This window comes from Chenopodium album, chromosome 24, assembly GCF_948465745.1.
Source record: "Chenopodium album chromosome 24, dcCheAlbu1.1, whole genome shotgun sequence".
Taxonomy (NCBI): domain Eukaryota; kingdom Viridiplantae; phylum Streptophyta; class Magnoliopsida; order Caryophyllales; family Amaranthaceae; genus Chenopodium; species Chenopodium album.
In genome coordinates this window covers 8180497-8196402 of record NC_137857.1, presented here as the reverse complement: position 1 = coordinate 8196402, position 15906 = coordinate 8180497, and the positions used below count along the sequence as shown (strand labels likewise).

The 15906-nt window shown below is 31.2% G+C and overlaps 3 protein-coding genes across 3 annotated transcripts; all 3 read left to right on the top strand.

Annotated features, from left to right (window-relative positions):
• Window positions 1-4177: 4177 nt before the first annotated feature.
• Window positions 4178-4810, top strand: LOC145612444 (auxin-binding protein ABP19b-like). Its single transcript, XM_081667813.1, has one exon. It carries the CDS (start codon window positions 4178-4180, stop codon window positions 4808-4810), a length of 633 nt encoding a protein of 210 aa, XP_081523939.1.
• Window positions 4811-8831: 4021 nt separating this feature from the next.
• LOC145612308 (auxin-binding protein ABP19a-like) lies at window positions 8832-9467 on the top strand. The gene has a single exon (XM_081667679.1). It carries the CDS (start codon window positions 8832-8834, stop codon window positions 9465-9467), a length of 636 nt encoding a protein of 211 aa, XP_081523805.1.
• Window positions 9468-12906: 3439 nt separating this feature from the next.
• On the top strand, window positions 12907-13592 carry LOC145612434 (auxin-binding protein ABP19a-like). Its single transcript, XM_081667805.1, has one exon. It carries the CDS (start codon window positions 12933-12935, stop codon window positions 13569-13571), a length of 639 nt encoding a protein of 212 aa, XP_081523931.1. The 5' UTR covers window positions 12907-12932; the 3' UTR covers window positions 13572-13592.
• Window positions 13593-15906: the final 2314 nt, after the last annotated feature.

The window sequence follows — 15906 nt, the reverse complement described above, 5'->3', positions numbered from 1 at the left end:
TAAATTTATTGATCCGATATTGATGTTTGAAAAGCATTTAGGGCCTGTTCACATTTACTTAATTTTAGTTCAGTTCAGTTCAGCTCCAATCAGTTCAGTTCAGTTCAGTTCAGTTCCAATCAGTTCAGTTCAGTTCAGTTCAGCTCTTAATTTCCCTCTCACATAAAATATTCATTTCAGCTCAATTCAGTTCAGTTCAGTTCAGTTCCAATCAGTTCAGTTCAGTTCAGTTCAGCTTCAATCAGTTCAGTTCAGCTCAGCAGGCCCTTAAGCATAATTCTTCACAAAAAAAAAAAAAAAAAAAAAAATTAAGCTTAAAATAAGATGAATCTTTATCTTTTATGTAAAACATAAATGATAGTCAAAAAGAGAAATAGTATATAAACTGAAATAGTCCAATGATGCCATTAAAAAAAGGAAATACGAGTAATATTTAAAACAGACAATGAAGCTTAACGTTTAATTACAAGACCATCAAAGAATCTCTGTAATATAATTTTCTTGTCAACGAGGCATATCCATGAATGATTTAAAGAGCTGAACGAGCTAGGATCGAAAATGTTATTCAAAATTTTGAGAGATTGGACTGACCTTGGTTGAACCTCTAAAGTTTCTACCTCAAAATCCTATGGTAATGAGAGGAGTAGTCCCTTAGTGTTATAAAGATGACACAACTTTCTCCTTTATTCAATGTGGGACAAATATCTCAATACTTTTCTTCACTTTTACACTATTTCAATATGAATATATAATACTTTCACTCACATGTAGTGGCGGATCCAGGATTTTTGAACTGCTGAGTCACCGTCAATAATTGATCACTTGTTTCAATCCAAAAATTTTATAAAATATATTTCACCAAAAGGATTTCAATCCAAAAATAGGACATAAAAATCCATACTACAATAGTACTTAAAAATTTAATCTTACAAGTCAAAAGTACGTAATCCAAATAAATAACTTGTTACAAACAATGGTACTATAAAATGAGAAAATTCAAGTTTATCATTTATCAATATGATAAGCAAAATTTGTTTATGATTTTTTACTTAATTGATAAGCTTTGTGGGAAAATATTAAAATTGGTTGCATAATTATAGTATAAATAGAAACAAGAATTATTAAAAAATTATACGGAGTACCCCAAAAAAAATAAATAATGAATAACTGAAGAGACCTGTTATTTAATATAATAGGTCTCTTTAATGAAAAAAGAGAGCCAACGCAGCAAAGATTTCAATGTAAGCAGAAAAGAGACCTGCTATCTAAATAACAGGTCTCTTTGATATCTAAAATAAAAATCTGACATAATGCTAACTCAGGTGGGCAGCAATAGCAACAGAAAAGAGACCCCCTATATACAATGCTAACATATTTTTTTTGCTGGTGAGTCACGTGACTCACCATGCACATGAATAGATCCGCCCCTGCTCACATGTGAGTTTACTCATGGGCTTAACATAAGACATGGAGCCAGAATTAATGAAGATTGACTTAAGATTACAATTCTGATATCTAAATTACTCATAAAAGTAAAATAATAATTACTTAATATTACAAATAATTTTATGATAACCAGTTGGATTCTATTAGATGTTAATTTAGCAGATGACAAAGTGTTCTCTCAGCATAAATTTATAATCCGTATTTATCTATCAACGAACATATAGTGATAAACTTGTTAGAATATTTAACGGAGGTAGTACATTATTTGTAAGTTAGCCACACCACCACATAGGATGGCCTTATTCAATGTTGTCTACATAATACGCGCTTTGATCTTAAATTTAAAATATACTCCTTAGTCAAATTCTAGTACATAACTCTATAGCCATAAGTGTACTGTGTGGTTGAGATTTATATGATCTTCATATTATCATGTCATAATACAAAAGGATTTATTTTGAATCCATATATGATAACGACGATCTAGCGTTTATATCGATTCCACGTAAAATTGATTGACCAAAGAAAAGTAAACCAGTACAACATGTATGATACTAAAAAGAAATTGAAGAATTAGTGATTAAGAAAAAGAAAAACAATTTAAGCTGAAGAATTAGTGATTAAGAAAAAGAAAAACAATTTAAGCCGATTAAAAAAAACACTTTGGTTAGTTAGCTGATATTATAAGATGGGTAACTAATGATAGTGATATAATAGACTGCTATATGAGTACTGTTTAATTGATCTCAGAAGCTGATTTACTTTTTTGTTATCTCGTGTATTTAATTTATTATTTCAGTTGGAACATTCAATATTCAACATTCTTCTTTAATTAAATATTTAACAACATTCAACGTTCTTCTATAACTTATTAACATTCAACTTATTCTTAAGCTTTGAGTAATGAACTTATTTCCTCCCTATACCTTATAAAAAGTACATCGTAGGAGATTACTATTATAAAAGTGCACGGACCATTATACCCCTTATAGTGTATGTTTACCTTCTTACCCTATGTGTAATTCTGTAATTTTTCTTAAGACCCATCAAATAATTAAAAATTAAATGGAGAATGGAATAATAAAATTTAAAAATTTCTACATTTAAAGGGGGTTATGGTTTAATTACATGACAACATTAGTCACCGGACAACGAAAGGTTCGTCTATATGACTATATGCAAATAGCTTTGATGCAAGTTAGTAACCTGGATATTGTCACCTTACCGACATTATTCAGAATGTGGTAAGAATGTAAGATTGGTTGGGACAAAAGGTGAATTGTGTCTTATTAGTTCTCTACGGTTAACATATCTTATGTTTCAATCAACCTTGGATATTTTGAAACATGCACTCTTCTATTGTTTAGAAAGACTTGTATTCATTTGTGCCTGTTCGTTTGCAAACGTTCAAACAAGAGCATTCGACTTTCTTTTAATTTTCTTTTTATGCTTTTCTTTGTTTATTTGGTTTATGAGAGTTATGGGTTAAACTTTTTGGAAACCCTTATGAGAGCATCACGTGCTTTAGGGCGATCTAGGGGTTCAAACGGCTTGTCATTAGCTAAAAGGTGACCGTGATTCCTACGTTAGTAAGTTAGTGTATATTCCCAACCTCCTTTCTTTATTTTCTTTATTTTGCTTGAATAAGCTCATTATTTTCCTTTTCTTGCTTTTGTTTTGCTCGAGGACGAGCAGCAAAAGTTTAGCTTGAGGGAATTTAATGGGTGCCATTTTATGGGACTCATTTGATGAGTGTTTAGGTTGTTATTAGTAGCTTCTTTTTATAACTTTCTTTGTTAATAAATGCTTGGTTTTGTTCATTTGTTCTTTAATTTTTTCATTCTTGCCTATTTTTGTGTTTCATTCACTTTTGTGGATTTTTTATATTAAAGAAGAAAACGAATTATTCAGAATAAAACATGGTAAGTTATAGCTTTATCCCGGCTGGTCATTTTTCTTGCAATAATGAACATGAATATGTGTTATTGCAAAGAACCTTATGATGGGAAACAAACAATTTTTTTCCCATGTGATAATAAAGACTCATAAGAGTAGAACATAAATGTTTCACACATCTCTATGAAGTTAAATTAATATGTTCGATCTGTTCTTGTTACTTATTGTTATAGGACTAGCTCAACCTAAAATTTAAGTTATTTGCTCAGGTCCAGGAATATGCATGTTTCACGTTGAGTATGAGGAGATAATAGACCCAAGTTGCGGCTGCATTTACATTTCAAGCCTAATAAACTCTCGTAAGTGTAAGGTGGCGTGATAGAGTTCGTATATACAGATTCCCTTTGAAAGAAGGGGGGATGAGATTTGAATTCATTACCCTTGTGTCACATTGTTGGCCTCAACCATGATTAAGGAGGAAATACAATAATAATTTTCATTATACTTATTAGTAATAGTAAATTTTTTGATATATTTCCCAATAAACAAACACAAGTAAAAAGGTTTGGTTTTCTTATTCCCCAAGAATAATCCCATTCAAACAAACAATAAAAAAAGTACAAGTATAATGAAAGATTTCCTTGTTTACCAAGAAAACATATACGTAGTATAAAATAAATAGTACTTTCTTGTACGGCCATGTACTACTATATAAACGAACCTAGATTAGCACAACGAGAGACAAAAAACCAACATAAGCACTAGTACTTTACTATATACTTGTATTAACCCTCATCATTTTACACTCTTAACCATCAAAACATTTTGTAAGCTTATGGAGCTATTAAAATTTTGCATCATCTTCTCTCTTCTTGTTTCTTTCTCATCCGCCACAAGTGTAGTTGACTTTTGTGTTGCGGACTTTAACTTCCCTGTTACACCTGCAGGATATCCTTGTAGGAATCCTGCTAACTTGACTGTGGATGACTTTGTTTTTTCAGGTTTAGGTGTTGCAGGTAACACATCAAACATCTTCAAAGTTGCGGTAACCTCAGCTTTCGATCTCACTTTCCCTGCTGTCAATGGCCTAGGTCTTACCCTGGCGAGGTTAGACATAGGAGTGGGTGGAGTAGTACCAATCCACTCACATAGAGTATCAGAAGTTATCTTAGTTACCGAAGGGACGATAATTGCAGGGTTTATAGGCTCAGATAACACTGCGTACTTTACAACATTGAAAAAGGGGGATATTATGATCTTCCCACACACATTGCTTCACTTCCAAGTTAACGTGGGTGATTCACCTGCAGTTGCATTTGTGAGCTTGAACAGTGCAAACCCTGGTTTCCAATTTATTACTACATCTATAGGAGCAAATAACCTACCAACTGAAATTATTCAAAAGATCACTTTGTTTGATGCTGCACAAGTACAGAAGGTGAAGACACTCTTTGGTGGAACAAATTAGTAAGAAAATATACATCTTTACATCAATATGTCTTATGAAGACATGATATTATTGTGCGTTACCAATGTAGTAGTAATGAACTTATAAAAATAATCACGTGTTGTAAAATAGAATAACATGATCTACAATAATACGAAGTATCATATTACTTGTACTACTTCATTTCAGCTTTATCAATTTAATAAAATATGTATGTAATATTGAACATATTGTTACTTGAGTTTTCTCATTGATTATTGCTTCATAGTTTACTGTTCCAGGGATATGAGATAATCAATATTATCGGAAAATATATGTGTGAACTATTTTCCGTATTAATCTTGTTAGTAGAATAATATTTTTAGGATCATTTATGTTAAGAGAATATTTAGTGATATATCGTTAGGATATATATGGTACATCTTTTAGGAATATTGTTTCCTATCTTAGGTTTTGTATAAATAATCAACTTCTTAATGAATAAGAAACATGCAATAAAAGTATCTCTTTCTCCCGAATTTATCATTTACAATCCTAATTCTGTAAGAATATTAGCTTTAATTTTACTTTTACACAATAATATTTCTACAAAACATATACTGTACAAATTCTCTAACAAAGAATGTAATTGCCCCCTTACGTGACATATTCTAGATTCTGCAGCTTGATATCCACCCATAAGTAGACGAAGCTATAAAATTCAAATTGGTCTACCACCATGCATGCATGTATGTAATCACCTTTTTTTTAAAATAAAAAAATTACAACTTTTCTTATGTCATAGCGGCTTTCAAATCATACTAAATAACTAATCAGTTTACATAGTGATACCCTCAAAAGTGACGATCAACTCTCATGAAAAGGTAATAATACGGTTACCTAATGCTAAAGACTACAATTTTTTACGTACCAAATATTCACAAAGAGAAATCCAATTTAGTTCTCCACATTATCGTCCCTCCATTGAAAACTTTACTAATCTATTGGCAGGTCAATTCACTCACAACCCTTGAAAACAACTTTAGTTTATTATATTGGAACGGATTGCTATGAAATCGCATACTAAGCTAGAGAGGTATGGATTCTAAAACCCATACTAGTTTAAAGTTGTTTGGTTTTATTGTTGGAATGGATTATATATTTCATTAATAGGATAGATTCAAAATCTTAGGAGAAGAGGTGGGTTTGAGATTCCATATGTATGGGGTAGAGTTAGAACTTGGGTAAGAGATTCCACTACTAAAAAAACTCAACCAAAAAAAAATAGAAAAAAAAAAAGAAAAAAAAAGGAACAGAATGGATTCTAACTCCATTCCAACCGATTCCGAATGATCAAACGACCTAATATTAGTATTGATAATTAGTTTTGTTTTCCAAGTAAAACTATTATTAGTTTTGTTTTTGTTAAGGTGTATCACCACAAATAAGTGTCCCACATTGGTTTAAGATGAGAGAGTTAAACACTTTATAACGCTAAGTGGCTACTCCTCTTATTGCCATATGGTTTTGGGATGGAACCTCCTTTGATCTTGTGAAGTGGACTCTCTCTCTAGGTTTGCGGGTGCGGCCCAGGCCCGTGTTTGACATGGTATCAGAGCCAGGCCCACGATTTGGGACCTTTAATGGCTTGAGTATATTGTCAGGCCCATGGCGTGGGACCTTTAATGACATTAAGTATTCTGGGCCAAGTTGAATTGGATCATGATCCTTGAGTAAAAAAAAAAAGGACCTTACATGTGAGGGGGAGTGTTGAAGTGTATCACCACATGTAAGTGTCCCACATTGGTTTAAGATGAGAGAGTTAAACACTTTATAAGGCTAAGGGGCTACTCTTCCTATTGCCATATGGTTTTGGGATGGAACCTCCTTTGGTCTTGTGAAGTGGACTCTCTCTCTCTTGGTTTGCGGGTGCGGCCAGGCCCGTGTTTGACAGTTTTCCAAGTAAAACTTCGGTGGAGTTGTGGAAAGCTTCTTATTCCATTCACGTTATAAGTACTAATAGTAGCATCGTGATTAAACGATAGAGTTATAAATCAATACTCTACTTTAACCATTATCTTAAGCTTTTGGTTGAATTGATCTTTTAATATGGTATCAAAGCCAACTTGACACAAAGGTTATGAGTTTAATTATGATCCCTCTCCCCAATTTCAAGTGGAATATTTCATGCTGAGTAGGAGAGGGCCGGTCGGCTATACCGCTATACCACATCCACATTTCAAGTCCAACAAACTCTCATATAAACTAATCTTACACTTCAACCATTAGCGTAAAGTTTTGGTTGAGTTGGTGTTCCTTTAACATTAAACAAAACATGGCAGCGTCAAGCCGTCAATTTCGAAATAATGCACTGTTTGCCTGTTTTAGCTTAATTGGGGTTTCTCGACGTGGCTAACACTTCCACTATTCAATCTTAATAAGTAGCTATCTACGAGTATAATTTAAACTCAATGTTTTTTAGGTCATAACTTTGACATATATTATTTTATTATTTTGGGTGAAAACATATATTATAATTTTATTCAAAGTTCATTTTAAAAATATTTTTTCAGACAAGTCTACCAAGATTACGTGCAACTAATTTTTTGCTTAAATATAAGTGATAACTAATTAATAGTACTGAAAATTTTCTAACTCAGCCCAAACTCCCAAAGTTACTAAGGGAAACTTGAATGGACATACACGAACACGAATCAATTCATGCAAACTTGTCTCTGTCACATAAATTTTTCATATTGAAATGTTTCTGGTGTTACTCCATATTTTTAATTGCAACGTTTGGAATTTCACACTATTCACATATACTTATCTAATCATCTTTTAATATACGTTGCAAAAATTATAGTCATGTGAATATTGCAATAAGGGGAAAAAATACAGAATTTCGTTGATTTTTGAATTTATATATGATCACGACATAGTCTAAGCTGATATTTATATCAGTCCCACGCAAAATTGGATTGACTGAGAAATAGAATAACGAAAACATTATTTAAACAGAAAATGTAGATAATTCAACAGTACTTTAAAAGGAAAAGGACGTAGAGATAATAAAAACTTTAGTTAGTTAGCCAAAAGCGAGTATTTAATTGATAGGAGTATATAAGAGGGTTGTTTAGAATCTAATTAATTTATTAGTAGTGAAATGATAAACTACGCGTTTCACTTGATTTTTGAAGCTAATTTAGTATTAATTTTTGTCCTCTAGATTTTTCTTATTACGCGCAAATATTCTATATTCAGTGTGAAGAACATTGAACAGTCTTCTTTAGCTAAATGTACATTATATTCAACACTTGTTGAGCTTTGAGTGATGAATTTTTTATATATAAAAATAAAGGAATTGTTCAGAAACATGCATATGTGTTACTCGAAAGATTACATCATTACGCCTAAGTGAAAGTAATTATAAAAACATAACATCAACTTGGCTTATTAATTAATTCGTTGACAAAGTAAAGGGGCAAACAAGGGTCGAAATCACAAAGACTATTAGAACTAGCGTCAAGATAATATAATATAATTATTGTAGAGGTGATTAATTAGATTATAGTTTAGTAGAATCCTTGAGTAGTCTATTGACTGCAAATATAGTAATGCTATATTAGATATAATAATAGCAAAAGATATATATATTGATTAATGTGTAAAATCGAAACTAGAACATAAAAAGGAAACAAGAGATAATTTGTAATTGTTTTCACTCGCTACATAAAGAATAATGATTTTGATTTGGTGGGGGAGTTGGGGACCTTATTCAATCATTTTAAAAATGTAACAAAAAGAATGATAGAAAATACGTCGTGTTTTACATATATAATCCCATCAAATAAGCAATGACGATAACATAATTATAACCTTTCCTTGCTTCCCAAGAATACATATTAAAAAAGGTACTTCCACCACCTAATTTTTCTATATAAAGGAACCCGAGTTTCTCAATGAGAGACAACACATAAACCAACATAACTACTACTATTACTTAATACTACTAGCTAACCCTCATCATTTACAATTCCAATTTTCAAAACATTTTGCAAGCATGGAGCTTTCAAAAATTTTCATCATCTTCTCTCTCCTTGTTTCTTTCTCATCCGCCAGCACCAGTGTCATTGACTTCTGTGTGGCGGACTTCAACTTCCCTGTTACACCAGCTGGATATCCTTGTAGGAATCCCGCTAACCTAACTGTGGATGACTTTGTTTTCTCTGGTTTAGGTGTTGCAGGCAACACATCAAACATCTTCAATGTTGGCCTAACTGAAGCATTTGACAACACTTTCCCTGCTCTGAACGGTCTAGGGTTATCCATGGCTAGGTTAGACATAGGAGTGGGTGGAGTTGTTCCGATTCATTCACACAGAGTATCAGAAGTTATCTTAGTTATTGAAGGGACAATAATTGCAGGGTTTATAGGCTCAGATAACACCGCCTACTTTAAAACATTGAACAAGGGGGATATTATGATCTTCCCACATACATTACTTCACTTCCAAGTTAACGTGGGTGATATTCCCGCTCTTGCATTTGTTAGCTTGAACAGCGCAAATCCTGGTTTCCAATTTACTACTACTTCTTTGGCAGCAAATGACCTACCAACTGAAATTATTCGGAAGATCACTTTGCTTGATGCTGCACAAGTCCAAAAGCTGAAGAGAATATTTGGTGGAACAAATTAAAAAATTAAATAAATTAAAATATGCATATATACATAAATATGCTACATGATCTAAAAATAACATTGTCATACGTAATTTATAAAAATTGTATTGTAAAATAGAATAACATGCACAATAATATCATATCACTTGTACTAGTTCTTTTAATTTCAGCTCTATCAATTTAATAAATTTTGTATCGTTTGATTTATTTTGTAGTATGAATATTGTTACTCGAATGTCGAATCAATGTCCTACAAATTAACTTATTAAGAATGCTAGAACACGTAGTTCTCCCTCATTTTGCCAATTCATGTTTTTTCGTTAATTAGTTATATATAGGTACAAAACCCTAATTCTTCAAAGAGAATAGATGTTACAAAATCACACAATAATAATGCCTCTACTGAATATGATGTACATTTCACTATAGCATATTCATATATAATTATGTCCCTTTAGTTGACATATTCTACAAGTTGAAATCCACATGTACTGTAGACTAAGCTATAAACGTCCAACAAGATTACTGAATAACTGTGCATGTAATGATGTAATTACGTAAATTATATTCACTTTTATTTTATCATAAAATGATATAAGCATAAAACTAATCGTTTACTCTTAAGATATATTAGCTAGTGGCTTTTAAATCATATTACTACTAAATTACTGCTTAAACACACAAAGTGATACCTTCAAAAGTGACGATCAACTCTCATGAAAGGGTAACATTATTATTTTATGCTAGAGGATTTTTTACATACCAAAAATTTACCAAGAGTCAAGAGAAATCCAATTCAGTCTTCGAAATTTATTGATTAAGTGGCTATGCAATCTTCTCTCAACTCCTTTTTAAAATTATTGTGTTAATAAATTCAACAATAATCGATCACACCATTGGGCGTCATTTTATAGCACAACAATTGCCCTAATTTATTTATTTATTTATTTATTTGCACTAGACATTATTTTTGCACTATCTATATTTTTTCTTTGTTCACATCCCTTTCCTTCTCTACCAACCCTTGAAGTCTTGAACCCTTGTTCAAATGCAACCAAGCAAATGATTTATGCCAATATGACGCAAGGAAGGTTGGTCACTATCTATATAATCGTATTGCATAACGTAGATACAATTATTAGGAGGTTCATGATTTTTAACCAAATTGGTGTAATTGGCTTAAAATTTGCACTAATCGATTTTGGTCAAATGAAGATAATATTATTTATTTACTTTTTTCTAGACGTACAACTTTTAAAAGTCGATGACAAATGGACACACTGTCTAAAAATTAAAGAATCTCCAAATTGTAGTAGACCGATTAGTTATAACTTGCACTCTAAGAAATAACAAACTGTTTATAATAATGTAAAATTACACAATATAACCTAAGCTCTTACATTATTTACATAACGTCATAACAAGACAACATTGACTGTACATCCGAGTATAAGATTCGTACAATCATGGAAGTCGTTAGAAGCTAACTAGTTTAAAGTCGTCTCATTAGTCAAAAAAAATTGGTATATATAGGGAATTATATAGAATCCAGAGTATCTAGTCACAAACTCCCTATGAATAATTTTACTGGTTGGTCTGGTTCAATGTACAAGTATATTAAAATAACAAGATTAGCCCATTGATTATAGTGTTGAAAGTTGTAAGAAAATTACATGCTTTAAAATTAAATTACTTAGGGTTCGTTTGACATTACTGTGCTTTATGTGTTTTGGTTTTTTGTTTTTCTAAACCATATAATATACAATATAATGATAAAAAATCAGTCAAATTTATTAAAATCATGAAAATTTTGAAAATTGACAACAGAAAAGTGGAAACACCTTTTTCTTGTTTCCTATTTTTGGTTTTTTATTTTCAAAAAAACTGGAAATCGAAAACAAAAAACAATACCAAACAAGCCCTTAGTTCCCTGTTTTAAAAAGACTACCTCAATGGTTAATATAGTTTTAGGTTCATTAATAGTTTGTGTAGAACAGTGTAATTCTCCTCAATTGGAGTATTCTCATTAATCAATATATATAGGTGTGTACAACCTAATTATGAGAAACCTAATTACACAAGATATATCATTTACATAATATTAACAAGATAATATATAAATCTATTATCTAACAGTTTGGATTTCAGAGAAATTTGTTTGAGAAAACAGACACTACGAAAGTCTAATTGAGTATGCAAATAGTATGGTATGTCAAGTGTAAAGAACTTAACCAAATCGAGGTAGTAAATGTTATACTCAGCATATATACTACCTCCATTAAATGTTATGTGCAACTATGAAATATTTCAAATATCACAAATAATACCTCAAAAGTGCAAATAACATTTGACGAAGGGGGTGTAAATGTATATTTGAAATTCAAGCCGCGGCTGAAGCGCAAAGATAAGCCGTATGTATGTTGAGAAAAGTCAAAGTTTGAACGCAACAAAACAGTCATGCAGTTCTACACATAATCCATACACGACATACATTTTTTTTTTTTTTTTTGAAAGGCATACATAGTCCAGTTGAAAGCATATAGATTATGTAGAACAAATCACTTTCATTTAACAATTCAAATCATTCACTAGAGAGTATACACTAGGAATAGGTATTACTTTTGATAAAAATATACTGTACCTTTTATTTCAAACCTTAATAGCCTTTGTTACATCTACACTGTATTAAATTTTATCCCCCTTTGCCTAAGAAATAAAGGACTTTTTATTAATAAAAAAATGTGACATTCAGGATCATAATATATGTACTTTTTTGGTTAACCACACCCTTTGCCTGGTTCGACAATAATTGTTCTGACGACCACTTTCGAGCCAAAATAGTTATCTTGTGAGTGGCACGTGATCACCTTAATTTTTTTCCTTTGTTAATTTCCAAGGCCATGTCCATCACCAGCTAATTGCCTAATTGCAGTGGTAGAAGTGAAATATAAATTGAAGATTTAATTTTTTTTTATTTTTTTTATTTTTTTTTAAATGGGCATAATTAAGGAATTTTGATATCTTCACCCATTTTTATGAAAATATTTCCTTAGTTTAAAATATATTTTATGGGTTTACATTATATAGAATGATTCTAGGCCTATTTTCCTTAATTTTTTGTTGGAATAATCGAGCCATTTCAATGTCAATAGTCAAAATATTATTTTTAATATAAATTTTAGATCATCCCCAAAATTAAAATTATTAATAGTCTGGCTTTGTTACTCTACCGTTACTTTCATCCAAGCTAAGATTGTATGTGGTTGCTTAATTACATTGATTTCGAGTATCCACGTTAACAATGACGATGATGGGGAATATGACATTGAACTCATTCATATATTAATAAAAAATAGTGATTAGCGAATAATTCCACCATTCAAATGTTATAAATACAAAGACAATATCATTGCCAGATGAAACACAACAGAGTTAGACATACAATAATTTATTCTAGCATACATTTCAAAATTGTTCCAAACATGAATGCTCATAAAATAATCTTCTTTTTCATTCTTCTACTTGTTCCACTCTCATCATCCACCACAAGTGTCATCGATTTTTGTGTGGCAGATTTCAATTATCCAGGTGGCCCAGCGGGATTTCCATGTAGGAATCCTGCTAATGTTACTGTTGATGACTTTGTTTTCTCTGGTTTAAGTATTCCAGGTAACACAACAAATATTGTCAATGCTTCTGCATTCCTAGCAATTGATGTCACATTTCCTGGCTTGAATGGTTTAGGCCTTTCCATGGCAAGATTAGACTTGGGCGTGGGTGGAGCTATTCCAATTCATTCACATAGGGTATCAGAAGTTATCCTTGTAATCGAGGGTACAATAATTGCTGGATTTATAGGGTCGGATAACACTGCTTACTACAAAACATTGAATAAGGGGGATATTATGATATTTCCTCATTCGTTACTTCACTTCCAAGTAAACGTTGGTGATTCGCCTGCTCTTGCATTTGTTAGCTTAAACAGCGCCAACCCTGGCTTCCAAACCACAACTGTTGCTCTAGCTGCAAATGATCTTCCTACTGATATAATTCAAAAGATCACTTTGTTGGATGCTGAGCAAGTGAGAGAGCTAAAGTCAATCTTTGGTGGCACTAATTAATGCTATGTTGCGATGATATATGTGTTTACAAAAATAACTACTAGTATGTAATAAAAGATGATATGCAATGTGTTTAAATTTCGAAAACCTAATAAATTTATAAATTATGTTTATCCGTTTATACGTGTACATGAACGCACGTGAGTGCCTTTGTAAAATTGAATAGCATGTACCTTTATCTCCCTTTTTTTGGGGGGTTTTTGGATTAAGTTTTTTTTTTTAAAAAACCCAAAAAACTTGATATTATATGTTCAGAATTTGTAATGACTATGTTCGAGTTCCTTTATCGTTTAATATGCCAGTTTTTATCGCTACATATATTTCAATTCCAAAATGAACAAATTAAGAACTTTACCTACTATTTTGAAAATTCATTAATACATATGAATCTAATAAAACCTCATTTGATTATCTTTCCTTTGAATTAGTGTACATATAAATCGAAATTTAGGCAATTAGACAATTAAATAAGTTTTCTAATAGATCTAATAAAAAAAATGAATTTAAAATTGAAAAAATAAGCTAAAATCAAATCTAATAATTAAAAAAAAGTTGATTTAAACATAGCCTAGTTTTGTTAATATCACATAATATATTGGAAAATTTGTAAATTACCACCCATAAAAGGGTCCTATTTTGAAATTATCACCCATTAAAACTTTTATTTTAAATAACCACCCATTAAATTAAAAAATATTTCAGATTACCACCTTTTTTAGAATTCCGATGGAAATCTGGTTGAGGGCCCCACCTTATCAACTTCCCTCCTTTTTTTTTCATTTCCCTTGACCTAACCTTCTGATTGAAACATTAAACTCAAAAAAACATCTTCTCTCATCAATTTCTTCAACTTATTCATCCAAAAGAATCGATCTTTCCCCTTTTTCTTCCTTTAATTCTCTGTCAACTTTCCAAGTATCCCTTAAGGGTTGAATCAAAACCCTTACTTTTTTTTTTCTGCAAATTGGGACCCTATTTGTACTTGCATTTGCTGTTGAAGTCTCCATCTTGGTGTGTTTTCTGGGGACCAAAAGCGCGTAGGTGAAGCTCCTGTCAAATGGTGATGTCAACGGCGAGCTTGAGGTGAGCAATTACAGGGGACCCTTTACAATTTTAGACATGTAGCCTAATTGCAAAAAAAACCCCAATTTTAAAGCCCCAAGAACCCTAATTCCAAAATTGTAGAAAACCCCCAATTTTATTGCCCAGGAACCCTAATTCCAAAATTTCAGACATGTACCAGCTGCAATTTGAGGAAATTTGGATGAAATTTGGGGCAAAAGTTGTGAATTGATGTTGGATAATTTATAAACATTTAAAAATTGAGGAGTCAAATTTGCCGTTTTTAGCCGTTATGTGGGGCCCTCAACCGGATTTTCCACCGGAATTCCAAAAAAAGGTGGTAATCTGAAATGTTTTTTTAATTTAATGGGTGGTTATTTAAAATAAAAGTTTTAATGGGTGGTAATTTCAAAACAGACCTCTTTTTGGGTGGTAATTTACAAATTTTCCTAATACATTTATATAATGAGATAATAGATTTAATAATAATAAAAAAAATCTCTACTTCAGTTAATTAGGCAAAGGCCGGTAGAACTTAATAATAACATTACTTAATTAATCTCAACAAATCACATAATTCCTAGCACCACTATTCACTTCACCTTATTTTTGTTAAACTGAACTTATTTTTAGTGTGCTGTAATTATTTTTGATGAACTTAAATTTGTTTTTTAATGAAATGAAATTAGTTTTATTGATTTGAAATTATTTTTGCTGAAATAAAATTAATTATATTGATTCTCTATTATATTTCTTCTTTATAGTTAGTAACTATTACTCAACTGAGATTATTTTTACTGAATTGAAATTATTTTGACTGAAAAATTACTTTTACTGAATTGAAGTTAATTTTTACTAAATATTATATTTTTGAGGTGAAGTGAATAATGCCTAAGATACTGTTAAGCTGTGTGGCAAAATTTTGGTTTTGTCGTCTTCTCCATATCAACCAAAAAAAAAAAAAATACAAAAAATCATTGGTCAAAAGAATCTGTTTATTACTGTAGCTTGTTTTCAAATTAGACACCTCGTATGTAAATTTACAGAAGCTTCCTTTGGTTTTAGAATTCCATTACACTTTCCGCTAATTAGTTGATCCTTTAAAGGGATTAAATATTGAGCAAATAATTTTAAACAAAAAGAAAAAGCAAGAAAGTAAATAAATCTAGGGGTTAAACTTTGAAAATAATGTATATATGGTTTCATAAAGTTCTCAAAAGATGTTAATTGGACTTTAATCTTTATTCCCACGTAAGCGATGATCCCATGCATT

What these genes read in the sequence shown, in the direction of transcription:
- LOC145612444 (XM_081667813.1), top strand. Translation starts at nt 4,178, where the DNA reads ATGGAGCTATTAAAATTTTGCATCATCTTCTCTCTTCTTGTTTCTTTC.
- LOC145612308 (XM_081667679.1), top strand. Translation starts at nt 8,832, where the DNA reads ATGGAGCTTTCAAAAATTTTCATCATCTTCTCTCTCCTTGTTTCTTTC.
- LOC145612434 (XM_081667805.1), top strand. Translation starts at nt 12,933, where the DNA reads ATGAATGCTCATAAAATAATCTTCTTTTTCATTCTTCTACTTGTTCCA.